Below are 26687 nucleotides of genomic sequence, written 5' to 3' on the forward strand. Positions count from 1 at the left end.
AAGGTCAAAGAAATGAAAATATTCACATGTAAGAGCAGGAACCAGATTTAATTTGCTCGATTTAAAGCTCCAGTAATTATAAATTCATGATTTCACACCTCAAACTTTATTCCCTGTATAATAAAGTGTAATAATTCTGTGTGAGTTAATGCATCTCTGTCCTCTTCTCTCCTCGACAGCGTATTCATGTCTGAAAAGCGTCTGACAGATCCACATCCACACCGTGAGTATTCCTGCAGAGATGGACACATCTGCATGAAAGATTAGAGATGACTTGTTTCCTGTCTTCTGCTCCTCCTGCAGCGTATTACGGCAGCGATTACAGACAGCACCAGACACTGGCGTTCGGGTATTTCGAGATTGGACAGACGGAAAAAGCTCTACTGGCGATGTTCGGTGAGATTTTTTTTAGTTTTTAATGCAGCTTAAACGCAGATCTGCATTCGCAAAGTTCTCAGCGGGGCGAACACAAATGTGTCTGAAATCAGTCATGTGGTGGTCCAAGCTGCACGGGGACTGTTTGATAACCCTGCAGTGGTAACGCAGGATATTGGAGGGGAAAGGGGGCTGGGGGTCTGCGGCGCTCGCAGAGATTGGCTTTGCACGGACGCCTTGTGACTTTGAGATCCTATTTGGTCCACTGGCTTAAAATCTAAAAAAAGGAAATCTTGGTACTAAGGTGCTTTTGACCAGATAAGTCAGGCTGGATGTGAATTTGTATTCTGAACCACGGCCTGGCAACATTTCTCACTCCTCTAAACACTGAAGCGTTCTCCGTTACCTTCGACAGAATCCAGCACCGGCTGCTGGACACGACATGATAAACCGCCGTGCGGCAGTCTTAATGTGACATCTGTGACTTCCTCTTTAAGTGTTTTCATACACACCTCAAAACCTCCTTGATCTGAACACGTGAAACATTAAGTTCGTACAGAAGTTGAAGATCACATGATTGCATTTGATTCTTTAATTTTTCTTCTACGATCTCACCGAGCTCTCCTTCTCCTCCTGTAGCCGTCATCCTGGTGGTCGGCGTACTCGCCCAGAAGCTGCCGAGGAGGTTCTGTTCATCGCTGCCGCCGCCGGAGACCAAAGTGCAAACAATCTCACGGCCCGTCATGCACGTTTAATTAAAGCCGACTGTAACTGTGAGCGCGAGAGGGTTGTTCTGCGATGGAAGCAGGTGTGTGTTCGCACTGCTGACACACACGTGGTGATGGTTTAATATTATATATTAGTATTGAGGGTAATCTGATGTGATTTATTTGAGATGTTTTCAAATGGGTTGTTATATTTGATAAAAGTGAAGACCGACACGCTTGAAGAAAAATACTGGAGACTTTTAAAAGAGATAAAATAAAAAACATTTTTAGATTTGACAGTTTTCCAGTCAGACTAAATCAGCACATTTCTGATTAGAGATTAAAAATGACTGAGCTTAAATGTAATCTTTGTATTTCTGAGTGTGTGTGAAATGTGTGTACTCGTGTTTAACGTCTGACTCTTCATTGGTGTTTAACTTTTGTGTGTGTGTGTTTTACGTCTGTGAAGGTTTGTCTCTGTCGTCCGTCGCTGCTTTGTGACGCCCGGACGCAGAAGTTTATTTTCAAATGAAGACATGATGAATAAAATAAACTGGCGAGCGAGGCGATGTTGAACTGATTCGTTCGTTACTGCGACACACAGACGAGAGAGAGAGGAAGAGAGACGCAGATGGAGAGAGAGAGACAGCGACCACATACACCATTCATTATTAACACACCCAATATAGCCGGACTGGACACCTCCATCCCCTCCACCTCCCTCCCTATTAACACACACACACACACACACACGAAAACGAGAGCCCTCCAGGACCCTCCCCCTGACCCTGCGACCTAGGCGCCATGGCAACCCTCTGACCCATCCCACTGTTGCTGTGGTAACAACCTTGGAGCATGTCTGACCACTGCCCCCCCCCCCTCCCTCCTGCACGGAAACACACACACACACACACACACACACACACACACTCTCCCTTTAGCCCTACAGCCCCCCCTCCATCCTCCATCCTCCTCCTCCTGCTCCACGCCGAGCCGAGGCAAACCGATCGATATTCTATCACACAGAACAGTGGAGCGAGAGAGAGGAGGCCACGGGCCAGCCAGATTACTGGGGAGGAGGTGGGGGAGGCAGGGGGGAGGATGGAGGAGGAGGAGGAGGAAGGGGGGGTTAGTGGTTGACAAAAAGAGAGCCTGTGTGTGTGTGTGTGTGTGTGTGTGTGTGTCAGAGAGGAAACGAAAAAGGGTTTTAGGGAAGGTAGGAGATGTGTGTGTGTTGCAAAAAGGGGTTTTAGCGGGCGGGTGTAATCGGGTAGGAGATTGAGGTACGGTGTGTGTGTGTGTGTGTGTGTGTGTGTGTGTGTGTGTGTAGTAGTAGGAGGAGGAGGAGGAGGGGGGCTGAGAGTGTAAGTGGGTAGAAGATTGAGAGAAGGTGTGTGTGTCAGAGGAAAGGTGTTTTAGTGTGGTTGTTATGGTGGATAAGAAAGGGAGGCATGTGTGTGTGTGTGTGTGTGTGCATCATTACGAGTGGAGTGGAGCTGCACCGCTATAAGGCATCTCCTCTCTTTTTTATTCTAACAGATGTTTGTTAGCAGAGTGTGTGTGTGTGTGTGTGTGTGTGTGTCCTCATGAATTGAATACTTTTATTCCAGTGTCACACACCCGAGGGTGGCCGGCCCACGAGGCGGCTCACAGGACGTTACACACACTTCATACGGAGAACAAAAACAAGCGAACACACCCACATGGACAAATAGGTGTGTGAGATCAAACACACAACATGAAGGGAAGAAGGAGACAGTCGTCTTCGTCTGGTCCTCATTTCATTGTTGCGTTAACGTGCAGATGACAAATAAACAAATAAACATGAAACTTGTATTAAAGATTTTGACGTATTCATTATTCGATGCTCACACCGAGGACGTGTGAGGAGACAAAGGTCGAGGAAGAAGAAACAAATGACACTGCAGGCTTTTCTGTAAAATGACTATGATCTATTAAATTACAGTCGTGTTATGACTGTGTAATGAGGATTTCTATTATAATTCCTTTTGAACTTGTATTTTATATTTACATTTCTCTCTTCTGGAAACTGCATTTTAAATAGTTTTTTTTAATGAGGAGTGTTTATTATCAACATGTGTTTATTGAAGTCTTTTCTTCTTTTCTGAAGTGTGCAGACAGACATGAACGGAGTCGATATAGAATATGAAACATTATGCAAAAAATAAAATAAAATAAAATAAAATCTTCATGTATAAAATAATCCCTGAACACTCGACACAGTATGAGCACACAGAGAAGAATGAGTAAAGAGTTTGCAATGCAGATGAGCTCATATTAATTTAGTTGTGACAATATTTATTTTATAAAAGATGTTTATCTAGTCACACGGTGTATTAAAGTGTAATAAAGCTTTTTAATTAACTTCAAGCGTTCCTGTGTCTGTGTACATGAATATGTACTGAGTAATCTAAAAAGTATTTACAGTCTCTGAACACTATTTAGTTTCTCCTTTGTTCATCTTCACTTAAATAATGAATGAAATATAAATGTATTATCAAAATATTCACACTGCAACACAGAGCTGGAACACACAGGTACAAAGTCTCTAAAGGTCTGTTTGGTTCGTTTGAATTTAAAAGTCTGAGCCGGTGGCTGTAAGTGATCTTCAGACAGACGTCATACATCCGTCTGTGTGTTTATGTGTTTGTCTGTTTAATAAAGACACAGAAACAGTGACACGCTCAGTCCTCGAAGCACAAACACACTTCACTGCTCCGTGTCACGTTCAGGCTGAAAGATAAATTATTTTTATTTATAAAATATCTTATAAAGTAAATACATTTTATATATCCGTGTAAACTAAAGGCTGAAAAGGTCCTCTCTGTTTAGTTTGATCTAATATTTGTTTATCAGGCATCAGCAGACGTCTTTGTTTGAATAAATGTCAAAGAACAGCTACTGTCCATAGAAAACAGCCTGTAGAATACATATCATTATTATTATTATTATTATTACTGATCTAGTGGTGCTTAAACATAAAATTAATGAGCTGCTTGTAGGAGACAAACTAACAAACTAACAAACAGGAACAAAAATATAAATACATGAAACTCCGGAGAGAGAAAAACAATGAAGCCACAAAAGAGGTGACCTATATCCTTGGGTTAGAAGTGTGTGTGTGTGTGTGTGTGTGAAGTGGGCAGACGCACTCATTTGCTCCGTGAGGCTTGTAATAGTATTCATGAAACATGGACACTGTCGCTCTCAGTCAGTGTGTGTGTTTGCAGACACACACACATCCGTTCACGAGCCAGTTTCTAAATATAATATTAATATCCAGCTTGATCACTTTACATTTTAAATGTGTGAAAATAATAATTCATAATGTTTGAATATGATTTAATATTATTGTTTAAATTGTTAAAGTGTCGGCTTCTTTAAACCGCTGCTTTATTGTGTCTGGAGTGTTTTCTACATGAAGGACAGACGTGCTGCTGAACTGTGATAATTCATGTTCTGTGTCATTTCTATCACATGCAGAGAAGTTGAACTAAGATTTCACCCAGATAAAATATAGAAAATATGAATCTTATTGTAAAGGTGTATTACAGAATTTTGTATTACTTCAGCAGAATTCCTGTTTTATAGGCAGTAAAAATAAAGTGGTTCATGTTTATTTACGCTGGTTTGTGTCGAGAAGTAAAAGTGACGTCCTGATTCTGAGTCTGGAGATGCTCGTCTTCCGTTTGAGTCATAACATCCCGTATGTTTTCCTCCCCCAGAGGCCGTGGGCTTTAATTCCTCTCGACACGTCACACAAACTTCCTGTGTTTGTGAGAAGCAGAGTCCTCATACCAACAAACAGATGAGAGTCAACCGTAACGCACGCCTCAGCAAACTACCACGCTGTTGCAGAAGCTCACCTCAAAGTCCCTGTGGGAACTTTCTGCTGCTTTTGATCAGATTGCATGTTCTTCTTCAGCCTCCCAGTTGTCATTCTTCACTCACTCGTCTGTGCTGGTTTCAAAGGTCGAGATTAAAATTTGATTCTCCGGATTGGAAACAAAACAACCTCGACGTCCATTTAGCAGCTGCTCCGGAGCTTCATGAGCAAATTTCAGTCAGAAATTAAGTTTGTATCTTAAACTTTGACTCTGACATGGACGAGAACCTTTAAAGTGGCTAATATTGATATTTTTAAAGCAGCGTATTAAATAATAATGACTGAATAGATCATTGTTTAGTCCAGACTAGCTGCTGAACAAGAGCCAGGTATTTCACTGAGGAGTTAATACTGAATATTAAACTCAGGTGGACACAAACACACCTGAACTGACACTTCCACTGTATCAAAACTTGTTTCTGCTGCCACCAAGTGGCAAAAACCAGTTACTGCACCTCCAACATGACGACACACTCCATCTGATGAAGATCATGTGATGGAGCGACTAAATGTTAAATCACTACGATGTTTCTGTTTTTCATTTTGATACCTGTGCGACTCGCTGAAGTCCTCGTACGAGTGTTGAACTACAGAAATGTTCGGTCTTCTTCTTCGTTCTTCCTTCAGAACTTAACTTAGTGGGATACGCTGATGCGAGACACTTCCTCGGACGCGGTAGAAAACAGATGACTTGACACTGCTGTCATAAATAAGAGTTGGTCACAGCATTTATTTCCATTTTCTGACACACAAAAACAAACTGGAGACCAAGCTGAAAAAAGAGAGATCCTTCTCGTTTTATTTCATTTCCTTTTCTCTTTTTTTTTTTTTGCTGCTCTTTCGCAAAGTTAAGGTACAGTGCCTTATTCCACGTTTCCGCTGATTTAAATCATGAAATTGGAGAGAAATCTCTTTTTCCGAGGACACAGAAAGATTGTATTTTTTAACAGGGGGTGAGGTCGGGTGGGGTCGAGGAGGGGAGGAGGTTGCGGGCGGGGTAAGGGGAGGTGGGGAGTGGATGTGGGTGGAAGTTTTACGAGGACAGAGGTTTTTTTTTTTTGCACGGTGTTCACAAACAGACAGACAAACGGGGGACAGATAGACGGGCGGGGTGAGGAGTGTGAGGAGAGGGGAGGAGACAGTGTGCTTTGTCATGTCTGAATGAAAACAAGCAGCGCTCAGACCCGCTCCAAAAAAAACAAGAAAGAAAAACTTTTACCAACAATTCTGTTTTTTAAAAAACACCCAGTCGTCTATTAGAAAACAACAACAACACAAGCAGAAAGTAACACATGGGGAGGAGGAGGAGGAGGGAGGGAGGGAGGAGACAGAGAAGGAGGGAAGGAGTCAGAGGAGGGAACCTTTTTTATCCACCCTGAAGAGGGCGCAAGTGAGTTTGGTGTGATTGATTCTTCATTGATAGAGGAGGAGGAAGAGGTAGAGGAGGGAGAGAAATTGGCAGTAGAAGATTGGCAGTGAGTAAATAGAGAGAGGAGGAGGAGGAGGAGGAGGAGGAGGAGGAGGAGAAGTCTGGATGGCAGGAGATGGCAGTGATGGCAGAGCTGGATCTGGCCAGCCTGGACGGGAGCTGCCGTGTTGTTGAACAGTCGGTGTTTCGTCTTTGTTCTCGTGATTTTATTCTTTATTCACGTCCACGCACAGAGTGGAGGAGTTTCATCGGCACGACAGTGTTACTGGCAGACTAGTGCTGTTTAGACTTTGGATAGAAAAGAAAGGGGACGGAGGGACGGAGAGGACGGGGACTAACCCGTCCTCTACGTCCCTCCGTCGTTGGTCCTCACGGCGTCTTGGCGTTTGATTTTTTTGTTTGTTTGTTTCTTTAAGGGATGAGGATGGAGAGGTGGAGGAGGACGGAGGAGAAGTAAACATCGTTTTCTTGTACAGTTTGAATATGTTGTCAGGGGAGGAGGGATGGAGGAAGGAAGGAAGGAAGGAAAGAGAAAGAGAGAGGGAGATAGAGAAGGAGGGATGAATTCAGGGGAGGACGGGGTGAGAAGTAAATGATGCTTTGATAATTTAATAGTACGTCTCTTTTTCCACCCAGCCTGCAGAGACAGAGGGAGGAAGAGAGGGAGGAAGAGAAAAAGAAAGGAAGAGTTAAAATCTCATCTGAGTCATCAGTGCACATATGCTGTGTGTGTGTGTGTGTGTGTGTGTGTGTGTGTGTGTGTGTGTGTGTGTGTGTGTGTGGTCTTACCTCCGGGGTTTCGGCGCAGGATGAGTTTTCGGATCTCATCGTAAACAAAGATGAGGAAACTGTACGGGAACGCACAGAACCACCAACTGGGCCTGAGCGAGAACAGAGGGAGTGATGCAGAGTGAGACCACAGGAAGTCATTAACAGGACAGCGCTCGTTAACACTCATGCTGCTGTTACGTACTTGAGCGGGTACATCCGTAGTGCCACGTCCATGCCGGGGCAGTAGGACAGGAAAGCAGCCAGAGCTGTTTCCTCGAACAGGCCAAAGATCAAAATCTTATTCCTGCAGAGAGACAGAAGGTTTTTAACATTTACTGTCTGCGTCCACTGCTGGATCATGAACAGGCTTCAACGTTGAGTTCAGCTGGAGCTGCATCAGAATCTGTTTGTGTGCCTGGACTAAACAAATGCTGCAGAACAGAGACACCTAGTGGCAGCTGTGAGGAACTGCAACACCTGAAGCAAGACGTCGTCACCATGACCGCCATCGTACAGCACAGTGGTGGATGGAAGAAGTGTTTAGATCCTCTAATAAAGTAAAACTACAAACACAAGAAGGTTTCACTGTAATCTTACTGGAGTGCAGAAGTATTACCAGCAAAATGTACTTACAGTATCAAATGAAAATGAGATCTTACTGTATGTTACTCACATATTCATTCTGACGGAGTAGAAAGAATATTACTCTGAAATGTCGTGGAGAAACTTGAGGTCGCAGTCAAAGTCAAAGTACCTCAAAACTGTACTTAGTTACAGTACTTGAGTAAAGAGTTCCTTTAACTGACTTCATCTACATGTCACAATGTTTACAGCATATTTATTTATGTCACTACATGAGTACAAACTAGAGCTGCCACATATCTGTTATGTTGGCCATCATTTGCTCCATCAGTCTGAAGCTTCCTCCATCCTTCTAATGTTGCACCATTGTTCATTTCCTGCTGCACGGTTCAGATAAACGATGTTTCCATGTTTCTGGACTTACTTCATGCCCTGCTGGAACACAGAGTTACGTCTGGTCTTGCAGATGATGACATCTGCCCACTGCACCACCACGATACTGACGAAGAAGGCCGTGTGGCAAGTGAACTCCACGATCTTACGCTGCTCGTAGGTCTGAACAGAGAGAGACACAAACAGTTCTGCTGGTAAATGAACTGTGAAGGAGTAACCTCGATTAATATCAGGACACAAGAGAGGAATGTCATGACATTCCTTCAGGTCACTCAGACAGTGCTCCTCCATACAACGTAACATAAAAGGAGCAGGGGAACTGTGAAACTGTGTCAGGTCACTCGTACCCATTGCTGCCCGTAGCTGTCCTCCAAGTCGTTGGTGGAGCGGTCGTCCCAGTTGAGCCGGATGCCGACGAGCACGGACGGCAGAAAACCGTTTTCAGCCATGATGACAAAGTAGGCGAAGAAGCCGCCGAGAGCTTGGATCATACCTGGAGACAGAGTTCAGTCAGTCGTCATTGTTCTAGGTTTGTCTGACGCAGTAACAATCACCGAGCACTGTGATGTGAGGATGGATGCAGATGTTCTGATCGGCTGAGTAACAAAGATTTGTTGCATTAATATTAAAATTTCATGTTGAACAATATAAGCGTGACTTACCGATCTGGCCATAGGCGATACTGATGAGCCTCTCGTTCACCAGTTTGTCCCTCAGTGGGTTCCTGGGCTGACGCTTCATGATGTCACTCTCCGCTGCTTCATAGGCAAGAGAGATGGCCGGTACCTGACACAGAGAGAGAGACAGTGCTGTCACAGGTTGTACATTTATTTGTAATTTCACGTATGTGCAGCTTTTTTTGTGCACCGTGAAAACACTGCATGAAAAGCTGGACTGGTCCGACGCTGCCACCTAGTGTCCTTTTTGTGTTCATGCTTTTTAGGCGTTTCCTTGAACTCGAGTTATATTTCTGTCATTGTTTTACATTGTGATGCTCAAACATGTTACGTTATTTATGCAACACCTGTGTGTGTTTCCCTGACTGGTACTCGTGTACATATTCTGCCACCTGGGTGCCTGTCTGACATAAATGTATACAGCTGAGCTTTGCCGGTTCACTGTGCATGCACGAGTGTTCAAAGCCTGTGAAAGAGCTGAATGTGTGGCGCCGACTGTGATTGGAGAAGTGGGCTGACACTACAGTCTGAGAGTCACCGCTCGGTTGTGTCTGCATGTTTGCGTTCTTTACCATGTCGGTTCCCAGGTCGATGCAGAGGATGGTGATGGTGCCCAGAGGCAGTGGGATGTTGACCAGGATGAAGAACAGGAAGGGGGTGATCTCCGGGATGTTGCTGGTCAGAGTGTATGCGATGGACTTTTTCAGATTGTCAAAGATCAGACGGCCTGTAAGGATGAAGGTCGTGTATAAATAAATAAAGAAGGTCACATATATTTCTCATGATTTTCAGCTAGAAATCTTTCTGTAATCTTCACTCTTCTTAGACACAATGCTAAAACATATATATTTCACATCCATCCCTCTTCTCTTTTCTCTACTCCCACCTTCCCTTCTTTCATTTATCTCTCACCTTCTTCTACTCCAGTGACGATGGAGGCAAAGTTGTCGTCGAGCAGGATCATGTCGGCGGCTTGTTTGGACACGTCAGAGCCAGAGATTCCCATGGCAACGCCGATGTCAGCCTTCTTCAGGGCGGGAGAGTCGTTCACGCCGTCACCTGTCACAGCTACGATGGCTCCCTGACAGAACAGGAGGACACACAGGTTAGGGTCTTCATAACATGCACTGATATTTACCAGTGTATACATGTATATGAATGTGTGTGTACAGTAAACGTACCTGTCTCTGGCAGCCTTCTACAATGATAAGTTTCTGCTGTGGGGAGGTTCTGGCGAAGACGATCTCTGTGTGGTTCCTCAAAATGTCGTCCATCTGATCCTGACTGAGGTCCTTCAGGTCTGTGCCGTGGATCACGCAGGCCTTGGCATCTCTACACAACACGGATGAAACAAAACACTCAGAACACAAAAAGCTTCTGTCTGCAAACTAAAAGGCTGCATGACTTCTATGCTGCAGTGCTGTGACGATGCTCTTTGTCTTACCTGGGGTTGACCTGGCTGACAGGGATGTTGAGGCGTGCAGCGATATCTTCCACTGTCTCGTTGCCCTCGGAGATGATACCCACACCCTTAGCAATGGCCTTGGCTGTGATTGGGTGGTCACCAGTCACCATGATAACCTGAAATATAGGAGGAAGGAGATGAAAGAGACGAAAGAGAATTTAGGAGCAGTTAAGAGAAGGAAAGGCCAATATATATACAAAGGTTCGAATTCTCAGTCATTCACTGCCTTCACATTCAGGTGGAAGCTGTGTTCTGCTTTACAGTGCTTTAAATGCCAGCTTTGAAAGGCGCACACCTTGATGCCAGCAGAGCGGCATTTGCCCACGGCGTCAGGCACGGCAGCACGGGGAGGGTCAATCATGGACATGAGGCCCACGAAGCAAAGGTTGTCTGTCTGGAAGTTGACGTCATCTGTGTCGAAGGCAAAACCTTTGGGGTACTTGTCCTCTGGCAGGAACAGGTGGCAGAAACCTGGTGGAATTATGGGACGACACTATAAGATACAGAATATACCAAAACTTCATTGCTAAGCTCTGATCTTAAATCACTGTTTTCCTATCTTCTATCGTCCGTACCCAGTACTCTCTCTCCCAGTCCTCCCAGTTCCAGATAGGCGTTCTGGAAAGCCTCTTTCAGCTCATCGTCCATGGGCTGCTCCTTGCCCTGCAACATGATGGTGGTGCAGCGGTCCAGGATCCTCTCTGGGGCTCCCTTCATCACCAACAGGTAGCGGTTGTCGGTTTCCTCTTCACTTTCGTGAATTGAGAGCTGATGGGAACAAAGTTTAGCGTCAGTATCTGAACCCTTTAAGAGGTGTGATGTGTTTTTGGACGTTAACTACAAGTCTCTGTAGATAATCTGCATTATCTGTCAGCTGTGTGACAAACCTGGTACTTGTTGGTGGAGTTGAAGGGGATCTCGGCCACCTTCTTGTTCTTGTCCCTCATGGCCTTGACGGAGCCGCAGGACAGCTCGATACACTTCAGCAGGGCTGACTCAGAGGCGTCGCCGGCCACATCACGCTTGAGGATGGGCAAAGCGTCCTGGCCAGCCTTGAACACAGCACGGTTGCACAGAGCAGCGACACGTGCCAAAGACACCCATGTTGTGGAGCTTTTGTCGAAGGAGCAGCCTAAAAAAATGATTAAAAACATACAGGAGGATTTACAGCCACCTCCCTGTCTCACCTCAACTGCACCCAGGCACCCTGCTGTTTGCCCAAATTTTGGATGCTGACCAGTAATTAATTCTGCCACAGAGAAACTAATTAATCATATTAATATTTAGCAGGAAATCACTATGTTAATGCACACATGAAAACAGGAGAGGAAAATCTCACCAGACTGGTCCTCAGTGGTGTCGGCCTCATGGATCTGGTTGTCGAACCACATGTGGGCCACGGTCATCCTGTTCTGGGTCAGGGTGCCCGTCTTATCGGAGCAGATGGTGGAGGTGGAGCCCAGCGTTTCCACAGCCTCCAAGTTCTTCACGAGGCAGTTCTTACGAGCCATTCGCTTAGCGGTCAGTGTCAGACACACCTGAGAAGGACAAAAGCAACGAAGGAAACAGAGAGAGGACATAACAGCAAGGAGAGAAGGAAGGAATCCAGGAAAGGAGTCGAAAAGAAACAAACCAAAGAGAAAGAGAAAAGACAGTTAGTATCCGCTGTTCGTGGTTACTAACAGCACAGGTCAACATCTCCAGGTGCTTTTGCCATTGAGCAGACACGTCTGCGTCATACTGTACCTGAAACATCTAACCACACCCAAGAACTACACCGCCCTGACACCTGGAGACGTTCATCCTGCTCTGAGTGTCTCTACAGCAAAATGCACTAGAACCTTACAGAAATAAAAAACAGCCCAAACAGCGATGCAGAGAGAACATGAAGCTCGAACGAGTGAAGCAGAGAAGCAGAGCAGCGGTGCATCATGTCATCATGCCAAGTACGGCAAGACCCATGGGCCAAAAAGTACTAGCCAAGGCCAAGCAGAGGAGGCCGAATTCAGTCATTAGCCTAATATCATTACATTAGCTAGTCGTTGTCATTGCAGACAGCACCGCGACTGGCCTGGAAAAGAGAGAGAGAGACATACAAAGGGGATGATGGAGAGAAAGAGAGGGAGACATACACAAACACATATGGGGCTGCTGTGGGAGAGAGAAGAAGAAGAGAGAGATGGAAAGAGACAAACACAAACAGAGACAATACGCCACCGTCACCACAGAAACAGATACTGACACAGGGAGAACGCTAACACGCTGAAATACAGAGGTACACACACAGATGCACACAGACACACAGCGACACAACCACAACTCAAGCACGGAGATACAGGAAGCAGAGAACACAACACCGCACACACACAGACATGGGTGAAACTACAAACTCTGAGAAGCTGATTGGTTACTGTCAGGACTACAAAACCACAAATACTGTGCAGTTTAAATGGTGATTGTTGTGAGTTGGGGCCTTCTAGTCGTACTGTTTTCACCGGACATCACTGAGTCACAAAGAATGTGAATTTACTCTGATTTCATGAAGCTTCTTAGATTTCTGTACTATATGAAAATGCTGTTTGACCCAAGTCTGCATAAAGTACTGAGGAGGAAACGAAACACACAAGGACTGTACAAAGAAACACGCGAGAAAAACAGCTGGAAAGAAAGGACAACACTAAAAAACACGCACACACACACATTTCTGTCCTAATCACATATTAAAAGACTAAAAACTATCCATCTCTCTCTTTCTCTCCCTCACACACACACCAGGTCTACTCACAGTGACTGTGGCCAGCAGTCCTTCGGGCACATTGGCGACAATGATGCCGATGAGGAAGATGACGGCCTCCAGCCAGGAGTAACCCAGGATGATTGACAGGACGAAGAACGTCACGCCGAGGAAGACGGCCACGCCTGTGATGATGTGGATGAAGTGCTCGATCTCCTTAGCAATGGGTGTCTGAGGAGTGGAAGACGAAGATGTTTCACTAAAATGCCAGCAGTTATTGTGAGACTGAACTGAAGTAAAGTCAGCTGACCCAGAACACACAGATTATTCAGATTATTAATAATAAATATGGCACCTTGCCGGTCTCCAGGCCTGAGGTGAGAGTCGCGATGCGGCCCATCACTGTACGATCGCCGGTGCACACAACGATGCCACGCGCCGTTCCTGAAGAAAGAGAGGAAAGAAAATAAAGTACTTCTTTATGAGTCGCAGAAAATATGAAGAGGAAAACAAAAACAGACAGATGAAGGACAAATCGTGTGGACGGTGGATGGACAGGCTGCAGTGTTAAAATGTCACCATGTGAGGGCGCCGTACATCATTTGTGAGCAGCCTGGTCTTTAAGTGACATGACACACTGAGATGGAGCAGGTACGAGGTTAAACGGGGTCAGCGGGCTCCCCTCAGGACATGATGTCACTCCTCCGTCAGACCAAACACTCCGCGGCATACGGAGAAATCTAAAGTGTGGCGTCTTTGTTTGTAGAACTATCTGAGCACTGAGCCGGAGCAATACAAACATACGCATGTAGCCATGTGAATGAACACACAGAGAAATGTTTATACAGGACGGAGAGTGGCTAATAGCGTATGATTTATACAGGACGGTGATGATGAACTTACCCTCGACACAGTTGGTGGAGAAGAAGGCGATGTTGCGGGTTTCAAGGGGGTTGTCATGGGTACAGTCAGGTGACCTGGTCTGGGGCTCTGATTCACCAGTCAGGGATGAGTTGTCCACCTGGACAGGAGAAAACCAGCAGCAAGAGGAAGATAAGGAGTGTGTGACAGCTTGAATACATACGAGATAAGGTAAAAAGCCAAACACGGACAACAGATGTGTTTGATTTTTCGTGCGTTTACTTGTGATACGTTTAAATGAAATGCTTTGTGTGGTAAGAGCAGCCGTTGGTTTGTATATTTAGTGTATCTGCGTCTGTAGCCCACCTTGCAGCCATGAGAAGAGATGATACGGAGGTCAGCAGGGATCCTGTCTCCTCCTTTCACCTCCACCAGGTCTCCTGCCACCACCTGTTCGGCATTGATCTGCATCTTCTCTCCCTCACGGATCACCAGGGCTTGCTGGGAACAGAGACAGACACATATTACTATGTCGAGAGAGTTCAGAGAAAAGGTGAAACAAGCTGAAAGGTAGATCACAGACTGGGGAACAAGTGTGAACGCTGTGACAGCACATCATGTGACAATATGCATCCAGTACCTGAGGGACCATGTTCTTAAAGGACTCCATGATCTTGGAGCTCTTAGCTTCCTGGAAGTAGGAGAAGCAGCCAGTGATGATGACGACAGCTGACAGCACGATACCCAGATACAACTACAACGAGAAGGAGGAGACCAGAGAGAGGAGACTTTCATTTTTTTTGATTGACTTCAGCTTTATGTAAAAATGCATCACAAGGGAAGAGAAACGGAGAGAGACAGACGAAAGTGACAATCATCAAGAAGTCTGACATCAAAGGTTTCTGTCATCTCATGTTTTAATGGATCACAAGATTTAAATCTCGTCTTTTAAAGAATCGATATTTTGGGTGTGTGACTTGGTCACTCATGCTGATGTGTCGCTGTGGTCGAATCCTCCCCTGCGGATCTGAACCAAGTATTTTGTCCTTTCATGCTGTGTCATTGCTGTTTAGCCTTAGTGTGCGGCTCGACGCTGGGCTCTGACACAGCAGGAAACAGCACTGACCCGTGATCACCCCTCTCTTAACCTGCTATTACCAACGCCGCGAGTCACACGCTCCCTGCGGCGAGCCCAAAATGGATGTTAACAGGATGCTGTCTGTCAGACTAGAGATGCATCGGCTGGCATGATTTGTACAAACTGCTGACACATCGTTTATCACTGACACAGCCACCTCCCGAAGGAGTAGTGACTCAGCGAATTGCTTTTTGAGTGATGTGCCGGTGGACAGGGAGCACACACACATCACTCCCTCTATGTGGGTTTGGATATGTCGTGTTTGAGTGATACATACATATATATTTAAATGTAATAACAGAAGCTTAAACACAGCGTAGGAAACAGCTTTTGGGGAGGTCTTGGCCTCAGCAGTATCATGTCTGGGATGTTCCTGTTCCTCCAGACATTTAGTCAGTTTTCAGGTCGCCTTGACCAGAGTCAAGTCAAGCACGCACACCATACACACTCATGAGAAACACACGTACATTACCACCACATAACACTGACTATGTGATCATAACAAAGTTCAGGACGGTTGATCCATATCTGGTGATCTGGTCATGCAACAGTGATTTAGGAATGGTTCTAAAAAGCTGTGAAGATTTTAAGTAAAGGAGTTCAGATTCGCAAGCAGCTGTCTCCGTGTTCCTTCATCATGTTTTTATCTGTCTTCTCTCAGGTGCTGCACAAACTGTCGTCTGTCATCATCCATCCATCCATCGCTACAACTCTCCACTCACGTTATCCCCAGCGGGCTCGTCCTCTGTGGCAGCCTGGATGGCGTAGGCCAGGAAACAGAGGATGGCGCCAATCCACAGCAGAATGGAGAAGCCGCCAAACAGCTGGCGACAGAACTTGACCCACTCTGGGGTGGTGGGGGGTGGAGTCAGGGCGTTGGGGCCGTCCCTGGCCAGGTACTCTGCTGCCTTGGCATTGGTCAGACCCTGAGAGGGGCAGAGGGGAAGACAGAAGATGGAGATTTGGATGTGAAGTAGTGAGAAAGGAAACAAGAGGATAAAACAAGGGGTAATGAAAGAGTGTTACAAAATGTAAACACTGACATGGATATTAAGAAAGAATCACCTGTGATCCGAAGTGAACAGTGAACAACTTACCTGGACGATATCAGTGGTGTATTTCCGGCAAACCTCCTCAACAGACATTTTGTGTTCCGTCTACAAAAAGTAAAAGCAGAAATTAAACAACAGTCCGTTATTATTGGTTATTGTCGGTTAAGATTCATGCAATCTAATAAGAACTATAAAATGTAAAATGTTTCCAAGAATACAAACGTTAGGGCACATGTGTTGGTGTCATGTGAGGAAGTCTCACATACTGTTCTGTGGGCACTTGGTGGAGTTAATAAAGTTTGATTTGTATTTCACAATCGTTCCTCAGAGAAGTTCACTTTTTTTGGCTGAAATCTCCAAAGTATTGGAGATCAATGTGTGCATCTGATCCAGCCCATGCCGTTTCATAACAAAGGGATATCCTGAGGGTTTGGCTTCCTGCCTCGTTCAGGAGCAAATCCTTCCACAACAGGATTAAATTGCTCTGGCTATTAACTCAAAGCACACTGTAGCACTACTATACACCAGCTGCTACGGAATACTACGTCTGTGTTATCTCTTTTTTAAACGGGGAGATTAGATTACAGTTGGATCGGAGCTCTTTGGATGCTGGAGGGAGGCCAGGATAAAATATCTTTGAAGTCCTCACCACTCAGCTGGGACTTCACCGCTTTTGTTGTGGCTGAGTGGTCGTGCTGTGATTTTATGTGTTTGTGTGTGACACCGATCTAGAACTCCAAGTACGTGCAAAGAAACAAAATGATATGACAAATTACAGTGAGGTCACAGGAAGTAGGAAGCACTGTACTTACTATGGGAACTTCCTTCTTAAGGTCATCCAGATCCTTGCCTCCCTTCTTCTTGGGCGACTCCTTCTCATCCTTGTCCTGCGTGGTGGCCACGCGGTAGCTGTCCGACCGTCCATACTGTAACACACAAAGACAAGATGGATGAGTTTGGTCCTGTGTGTTACTTCAACATCATTACATTATATTTCAGAAAAGGTGTGCCTTTGACTGAGTTGTCTTGTGAAGTTAAACAGCAGCACCCTCTTTAGCGCTGTGAACGGTTGCTTTTTGTTGGTACTTTCTTGAAAAACGAGGACAGGATAACGAAATGGATCTAGAATAAGACGAAGCACTGCAACCTACTTGGAGGTGGGTCAGGCTAGCTTTGACCAGACTCTGGAGATGGTCCAACTCGAGCATGACTTATTTAAACTGGTAATCGAAACGCAAATCATGGTTTGACTTGGAACGGTCAAAACTGCCAATGGAAAAGTCTTCATGTGGTTGTTATATCATGAACACCTAAGACATAATAAAGAAGATGCTCGGCTCCCATTTTCCTTCCATCTTCAGACTCTACAACAAACTAGATTGAGATCCAAACTTAGATATAATCCCCTGGTGTGAGGAGGGGAACTCGGCACCTCCTGATTAGGTCTGGCATCATTAGAGCACAGGCCCCTCTCAAGAGCTCCACTTAAACTTCAATTTACAGCGCTGATATTCAGGCTGGTGCTGCTCAGACTGCAGACGCTGCTGCTGCAAGAGGAAAAATAAAAACCACCAGGAGAGAGTGAGATCCGGAGACAATGAAGGGACCGAAAGAAGACAAATAACTGTCCTACATTACATTAGTGTGTGTGGATGTTGGAGCCCTTTCTATCTATTCATTGAAGAGTGTATGACATTAAAGACAGATACTTCTGCTGGCTGATCAATGGAAGTCTTCTTTGATTAGTTCAGTTTCAGAGTTTTTCAACCTGTCAAGAATAATCTGGAGTAAAACACTCAATACTTATAATTGTTGATATAAAATAGTTCAATTAACAAAGCATGGATACATGCAACTGTGTATTTGGACCACTGAGACAGATGATGTTATACTGCAAAGCTTTAAGTCTCTAGAAACATTCGACACATTTCTGGAGACTTGATGGATGACTCATGCTTTGAAGTGGCCGTTAGCCTAAAGATAATGCTATGCTATGTTCAAGTACTCTTATTGGTGTGTTTGTGTATATAGCTTATAGAGGTTACGCATGTTTTTACTGCTATGACAAGCCAACATTCATTTAATTTAATTCATATTTTGTGGATATTAAAATGGGAGAAAACATCCTGATTCTACTGAAGCTAATGTGATGACGCCACAGCAAAGTGAAGTCATTTCTTATTGTTAACATAAATAGATGGCTGCACGTGAACGTGATAAAATAAAATAGTGCTAAACTTCCAAACTTCCTGAGTCATGTCTGACAGCTGACACAGTATTTCCCTTCGTTCTGCTTCCCATTCTTATTTTCTTCAGACAAAGAGAAAATCTGTTGCAGGACGCAGATCCTAACGGTTATGGTTGAGTGTTAAATCACTAATGGACACAAATGGACGTGCTTTCAGGAGAATGTATTACATGCTAATGAGGTTTAGGACTAAAGTGGAGCATGGGTAATTCAATGAATTCACTGCTAGAGGAAATCTAACTCAATAATTCTGTGGATTTAAATACCCTGCGTAACCTTGTTTCACTTTTTTTTTTCAATTCCACATTTCTCAGCAGTATTTTCACAGTGTGCGGTGAAATGTGTGATTGATGCATTTTGTTTTTGACATTTGCTCATCAGGCAGATGTTCCCGTCCATCCAGCCATAATACGAATGTGAGAACATGGACTGTGAAAAAAACACATATTGATATTCATCATGCAGACTTATTTTGGGAAAGCTCTTATGTGGATGAGTCTGGGCTGAGAGGTTCACACTGATTTGATGGCTGCTTTGTGCTGATTTGTCTCTCCTCGCTGGTTGATGAAGATTTACTGAAAGCTAACCAAACACGTCGCTGTGCATGAATGTTTTAATGTGTGTGCACATGTGAGATCACTTTTTAATTATTCATGTAAGAGCAGAGCATTAAGATAGATAGATAGATAGACAGATAGACAGATAGATAGATAGATAGATAGATAGATTGATAGATTGATAGATAGATAGATAGATTCCCACGATGTCCCACGATGGCCTAAATGCTGCGTTACAGTCTGAACACAGAAGTGTCTAAATGATTTAGTTCACGGGTCACAAAACTCAACATAAACAATCTGATCTCAAATAGGCTGAGTCAGTGAAAGCATTGCACAATAACCAAAAGAACAAACTGTTCACTTTCTCTCAGCGTAAAAACGTACACGTATGTTCTGAAAAGTTTTGGGTCAGTTTTGTCGCTCTGGACCTACAAAGGCAGAACATGTTTAGTCACAGTTAGTGTTTCACTCCTTTCTTAGAGGAATAGTTGTGCATTTGATTGGAAAACTGGAATTAAGGACCAACACTTTGCAAAGTTGGTCCAGATTGGACCCTTTGGCAGAACAGGCTGCAGGTTTTACATTAACATGTGCTCAGTCACTGTACCAGTGTAACCAGGACTAGTCCCGTTTCATCTGTTCTGGTCTTACATTGCTCACTCAGAACATTACCAACACTAGTGTTACTGCCCACAGTAACTAGTCTGTGTTCAGGCTCTTTGTTAAAAATGTGTGTCGGGTTTTAAAGTCCAGTCTCTAAACATACGTCTGATTTTTAGTGTTCCTCAGCAGGCCATACTGTTATTACATCTGTGCATTCGTGCGTGTTTATTTTTGCCTGCCTGCCAAACTGAGCATTTCTCCATGTTTTTCTGTACCTGTGAATCTGCATGCACTCTGTGTTTAAATGTGTGTTGCCATCTGTCATGAGGTGCAGCGTTCCCCGGTGGTCGCGTCCAGCAGGCCGTCAGATTACAGCTGTTTACTACACTGGCAGATTAACCCACTGAACAATAATAATCCCCCTCCATCATTCTCTCTCTCTCTCTTCCTCTGGCCCATCTTTTCATCCCTCGCTCTCATTCATTCTAACTCATTCACTTATTTACAACGGTGGAAGGTCTTCGGCATTTCTGCATGTTAAACTTAAACAGTGAAGCAGCACATGGACGCGCCCACACGACCGTCTCACAGATGGACACTTCAGTGTTGCTGCTCTGACACGAGGAGCTTTGATTTTTTTAGACATTTGTTACTCCGGCACTTCCTCTCTGCCCTCGTGTGCCCACATTCGTTCAGTGTGATGACTGCAGAGGCGACAAGGCCTCCTCCTCAGGCACGTACGCGGGCCCTTCAATATGAAGATGTATGAAGTCACAGGAGCACTCTCGCTCAGATGAACTGCACACTGGCAAACACGACCAACACCCAGCTTGGATTATTACGTTTCAATTTGTGAACTCTGGCAGCGAGCCTGATTATGTTTAGTTTTCTGTCAATGCTATTCAAACGGCTCCATTCACCATCATGACAGAGAAGTGGTTGAATGCTAACGGTAGCTAATGGCGTATGTCCCGTTAGGATGAACACTATCACTATAATTATGATTTTTATGATTATACATGACAAATAAATTGGATTAAATTGAAATGAACGATGATTAATCAGGACACAGTGAATGATAATTGGTCAGATTCTCAGTTTGAGTCAGAGGGAAATGGCTGCCATGTTAATACAGTGAATACGATCACATACAGGCCCACAGGGGACACACTTTGACCACTTAATAAAAGAAATAGAACTCCCAATTATCAAGGGCAACACATTCACCCAGGGATTCTCATTTTTACAGACCACAAGAGTTTCATGGAGATGAATGAACCAAACCAGGGTACGAGTATTGTCTAAACTTCAGGAAAGGCTCTCACGTCACATCCTGACTGTTCCACATTTCAGCTCTCTTAATTCGATGAATAATTAAGTATAATACGCACTACGCTGACACATATTGCTCTCAGTGTCATTCATGATTAACCTTAATTAACACAGAGGTTATTTTCCTGCACATAGCACCACCTCTGCTCGAGCACACGCAGCCTGTTCCCCGCCTGGTTACAGGCTGTAAACCTGAGGAGGTTTCAGCAGCATCCAGATGTTTGCCGCTGAGCTGCAGGGCAGACTGCGCACGCTGAACATTTGTAGTCTTTACGTGCTGCTAGTTTGCATCCGGGCTGGCCTGCGCCGCGGGCCGCCACAGGTCTGAGGGAGGCTGGATAAGCCATTTTTTAATCTGCTGGATTCACTGAACAAATCTCAGATATCGAACAAGAACATTCCACATCCTCGTTCAGGGATGGATAAATAAATCAGGGGGTTCAAAATGAAAAACCTGACATTAATTAAAAGGTAGAGATCAGGAAACAGCTCGTTTATCATTTCCAAGAGTGTAATGGAGAGCATCATCTTGAAATGAGCTGCAATTATTAAGATCGGTACTATGATATATATTTAAATTTAGCAGATTGCTGCAGCCATTGTATACTATCAGAAATATGTTCCAGCTGGCACTGAATCATCTGGTATTTAGCCATGCTCTGTGCGAGGTGTAGCCTATTTTTCAGCCACGTCTGGTGATGTTCCAGTGACCAAAATATCTCGACTCTATCTGGGATTCTCTGAATGGAAGAGCTCGCCGGTGTTCGGTGCCAGCGGACTTTAGTAGCTCTGGTGGCGCCACAGCGGATCATCGTAACTGCACACATAAAGAAATGGATTACCGCACAGATCAGTGGACTGGCCGACCTAGAAAATACTAACGGACTGACTGACGCACACACACACACACACGCGGTTGGAGAGGTCCTCCATCATCCATCATATATCCCTCCCTCCACCCTCCCACTTTGTGTACACTCTCCTCCCTCCGGGCTGCCCATCTGTTTCTCTGCTCTCCGATACTCTGATTTACTCATCTGCACCGAGGTTTAATCAAGAGGACGCAGCCTGAGCCGCGCTCCTGATGCAGACTGCGTTACTACATGTGATAATGCAGCAGCACAGATTTGGTGCGCTCCCCTCCATTTAACAGTTTGATGCTTTCTGCGGCGTGCCATAGAAAATGGCAGTTGTTGACAGAAGCAGATTGACAGCGGGTTTATAGATGGGGGATGTGAGGTTTCCTAGCAACATCCAATCCACTGGGTCCATCTAAATAATTGAAGTAAACGGTGAGGGAGGGAAAGGAGCGGGCTGTTGGATTTGTTTTAATGAAGCACTTAATGTGAAGGTGGGTTATGTAATATTGCTGCGTGCAGGGTTCTCTCTCTCTGTCATTTCACAGGAGGTATGGAAAACTACTAGTACCCTTGACACCTAAGTCACCCTGCAAACAGGAAGTGATGTCAAAGTGATGTCACTGCACATTCCTTGAAACAAAACGGATTCAGCGGCGAGTGATTCGCTGCAGTATGGATCCAGACTGTTTTACGCACACATACGCAGATGGAAACCAGTAAGAGTGGGAGTCATGATCACATATCGATAGACTGGAACAATTACGTAACGGAGTCCGTGATGAACGTGTGGTGTAATTACAGCGTCTGTTATGTATCTGTATTTATCGTAAACTCTCTGAAACTACAAGATGAGTGTGCGGTTACTGCAGTTACACTGTAATAAGATGGATACACATGTACCTGCTTTGTGCCTGCATATCATCCTAATGCATCCTCATGTGCGCTGAATCGCCTTTGTGCTTGAAAAGATTTTCCAAAGCTGCATAAATGAACACTCACTCACACTGAGGGCCATTTACCATTGTTAAACTGGCCATTGAGCGTAACACAGTACAGTGTGGACATCTCGATTCATCTGGATGGTTTAACGTGTTAGAAGTTGTTTTATTCACAAATTTATCGTCTTTATCTTTGGAGAAAAACTGCGTTTACAGTTGAATTGGTTTGACTAAGAGAACAACTTCATTTCATGATACAATATATCCAGAAATGTTTGAATGTGTCACTTTAAACTTTAACGTCACCTGTTATTATATTATATATTAAACTGTTCTGTGATTGTGAGCTCTGATCGTGTACGGCTCAGACACCGTGAACGAGATGTAGTCCCGCCTCACACGCCGCACTCATCCATCCTCCCCAGTGATTGGCTCTCCTCCGGTAGCTTCCGCACTGAGTGCATGATGGGATATCAGCAGTGGCGTTCAACCTTGTATATCTCATGTTCTCCTTCCGTATGTCAGCGTTCATCTCTCCGTTTTTCTTCATTGTTCCTTCCTCTGTGTCGTCACTGCACATGAGCAGCATCCCAGCATCGCTTCCTTCATTCCTCCACTCCTCCACCTTTCCCAGTGTTCGCGCTTCTCAAGGTGACTCACCACGAAGGCAGCTCCTTCAGTCTCTCCTTCAGTCTCTTCCTCCATCATTATTTAGCGTCAGTCACTGCATCTTGGTCACTTTTCACCCCAACAGGAGCTCCCTGCGAGGCCCACAGTGGCTGACCTTCGTTTAATCTCAGCCTCTCCATCCTCTCGCCCGATCGTTGCCTCCCGCTATCAATCGATTGGCCCGGATCAAATATCCCCAGCCTCCCTCTGGATCTCCCCTGCCTCCACTACTGCCCATTTTACCCCAGCCTCCTCTCACTTCACCCCTCCCGGTGGCAAATCACAGCCTGAACATGGGAGTTTCCACTCCCCCACTATGTACACACACACACACACACACACACCGTTCTCCTCCTCTCTTTGGCGCAGTAGTCAGTGGAGTTGCGTGCGCGGTTTCCCCTCTGGCGATCTAGTGGACAGCATCACAAACCGTGACAGAGCGGCAGTGTTTCCACGACTTGGCCTGAATGTTCTCTCATCCCATGCCCCCAAACCCGGATGTGGAGCAGAGGAGAAGCCCCTGGCCATCATAGCTCATTAGCAGCGATGGACCGTGACACCATGGACACTGAGAAATGCAGCTACACTTATCTTATAGTACATATTCACATCATTTCACAGGCTCCACATGCCTCAACATAACCACAACCGCTTGCTCCAAGAGTTTATGCAACTCCATAAAGCCATATAAGCTTGTAATACGTCACTGCTAAGTACAGGCGCTGGATAAAGCCATACAATAACACTACAGTGATTTTTCAGGAGGAATGACATCACGGAGCCTAAATTTAGTGTCTGGAACAGGATGTCCTTTGTGACCTGAGAGATCAGGGAGTTTCTGTGAGGCTGCTGGTGATAAAACGAGAAGGTGGATGCTGCTGGATGGAGAGCACCTTCCTTTGGGACCCTTCAGTCGACATTATAGGAGCGGAGAGGGGGTGTTTGACCGACGCCGAGGAACCATTTTGACGCACTTGTCTGTGCCCATTCGGTACCCGGACTTCAAGCTGCCTCACCGAGCACCAGCCCCGGTGACACCCACCACCGCATTATGTAACGTTTGAGTGAAAATGCACCAAAATGGTCAAAAGAAAAAAGAAATCCCAGCCCCCACCCGATGGATTCTCCACCTCACAGCCTCAGATCCACGCCTTTCATAGAAATATCTAACAGGACACACAGCTGCACCCATGCAGACACATCTGAGGGTGATACTGCGCAGTCTGGGCTGCGGTTGCACATTCCCGCGTCGCACCTGCATATTAATCACAAACCGTTTCACGCATGCAGTTGGGACAAAGGTGAGGTGACTCTCCGCGGCTGCGGCCAGATGTTCGCTCGGTGTAACCGGAGGATGAAGCGGCAAACACTCCGCGAACAACGTAACACCCCTCCCAGATAATCGCGTATTTCTGGAGGGGGGGAATAAACGCCGTTGTTCGGCACACTGGAGGGGTTCCCATCCTGTGATTACTCGTTACATTACTCTCGCGTTACATTAAGATGTTTCTCAGATGAGTGACTGCGTGCAGGTGTTAAACAGCCGTTTGACTGATTAACCTCACTGACATAACGTGTAACGTGTCTGATGCAGACGTTACTGTAACGCGTTACCACCCTGCACCGGCTCATTCGGAGTCTGGACGCGGAGGATTATTAATTAATATTCCTTTTTTTAAATTAAAATAAAAACAGGCAGCAAACACCCGCAATATTATTAAAAAAAAATATCTCAGCCGTTATCATAACTGGCAACACACCGATACATGACGTTACCCGGTGTAACGGTAACGGTTACGGCCGTTTAACGGACACTAATTCACGCGGCACTGCGGTTATTAGTTACCGTTAACGTTAGCTTAAACTGGCCGTTACCTGTTCAATGTCATTTTAAACATCCACACACCTTAACCGGGGACGGTTAACGGACACACCGACTAACCGTTACAACTTTTTTTTTAAAAACACAGCCGACATTTTGTGTAATTTTTATCCGCGGAGTGAAGCGGGAACAGACGCAGCTCTTACCCCCATGTTGGCGCAGTCAGTCCGGTCTCCTCTGAAGATGAATCGGGTCTCGGCTCGGTTCAATCAGAATATCTGATTTTTTTTTTTTTTAAGGCGGGGAGACGGAGCAGATTAAAAAAACAACAACAACTGGTGATGAAAATACAAAATGTCTCCCTTCAAGTTGATAGATATTGCTCAACTGACAGAAAAAAAATAAAAATAACTAGCTAAACCTAAAATGTCATTCTTTTTTTTTTAAAACGTTGACAAGGCAGAGTTATATCGAGCAGCTCTGAAGGTGGAGCTGGTGAAGCTGGTTTGGTTTGATGTTTTTTGTCGACATGAAGTGTAAAAATGAAGCAGCCGTTGGTGTTTCTTCACCAACCGTCTCCCTGCGAGGCGCGAATGATGCCGGTGGAAAGTAGTCCCGCGGAGCAGGCTCCTTCTTCTTTCTTCGGATGCAGTCTCCCTCCGCGGGCTGTGCTCAGGCTGCCTCAGCACTTCAGCAGGGGGGCGGCGGGAAAAGGGGGGTGTTCCTGGTTGTCACTGCGCGGATGAAAAAAGAACCAACGAGATCCATGTTTTAAAGAGACTTTATCTGGCTTTTATCATGTATTCTGTAGATTTTTATTTATGTTTATCTACATATCTTAACCTTTATTTTTATCTATATTTTATTTTGCATTACTTTTATTTTATTTTCATTTAGCTATTTAGAAGAAGAAGAAGAAGAGATACTTTATTAATCCCTCAATGGGGAAATTATTTTTTCAATCTGTTTTATTTTACATGCATAGATAGATAGATAGATAGATAGATAGATAGATAGATAGATAGAATTTATGTATCCCAAGCTGGGAAATTACAGTGCATTTAATGTCTTTTAGGACAACAAAATGCAGTGTAGGCTCTAACCAGAAGTGCAAAAAGGCAGTAAAGTGCAGGGTATTGTACATATGGACAAGGATAAATAACAATGCAAATATGAATATGAATATGTTATAAGATGTATACAGTAAGAACAGTATGAACAGTGTGAAATATATAAGGCTTGTGCAGCTGCAGCAATTACAGTATTAATGTAATCATTGGTGTAATTATACAGTGCAGGTTAATTGAGCTAAGATATATTGTTTCAAGGACCTGCCGTGGTTGATAATGTCCTTTAGCTGTGCAAATTCCCAAAGAAATTTGCATTGGATTAAATAACCAAAATTACTGATCTGTGGTCCCTTCCCTTGTAGCCACTGGGCACGAAATGTGACAAAAATATGTACGCAAATGAGGCAGATATAACTGGAATATTGTAAAAGTTACTTTGTCCCTAGCCAATAGATGTGTGATATTTCAAATGAACCTACAGAATCATAATTTTG

The 26687-nt window shown here is 44.7% G+C and overlaps 1 protein-coding gene across 1 annotated transcript; it reads right to left on the reverse strand.

Moving 5' to 3' along the window:
- Nucleotides 1-6404: 6404 nt before the first annotated feature.
- On the reverse strand, nt 6405-25741 carry atp1a3a (ATPase Na+/K+ transporting subunit alpha 3a). Its single transcript, XM_027286601.1, has 23 exons — nt 25330-25741; nt 16904-17017; nt 16137-16196; nt 15762-15965; nt 14542-14655; nt 14268-14402; nt 13944-14061; nt 13396-13484; nt 13092-13271; nt 11646-11844; nt 11194-11438; nt 10882-11074; nt 10602-10777; nt 10286-10422; nt 10023-10173; nt 9754-9922; nt 9414-9568; nt 8827-8950; nt 8512-8657; nt 8196-8326; nt 7392-7493; nt 7208-7299; nt 6405-7055 (listed from the first exon to the last, which is right to left on the reverse strand). Exons 1-23 carry the CDS (start codon nt 25333-25335, stop codon nt 7027-7029), a joined length of 3069 nt encoding a protein of 1022 aa, XP_027142402.1. The 5' UTR covers nt 25336-25741; the 3' UTR covers nt 6405-7026.
- Between the last annotated feature and the right edge of the window lie 946 nt (nt 25742-26687).

The sequence above is a fragment of the Larimichthys crocea genome, chromosome XIII (genome assembly GCF_000972845.2).
Source record: "Larimichthys crocea isolate SSNF chromosome XIII, L_crocea_2.0, whole genome shotgun sequence".
NCBI lineage: Eukaryota > Metazoa > Chordata > Actinopteri > Sciaenidae > Larimichthys > Larimichthys crocea.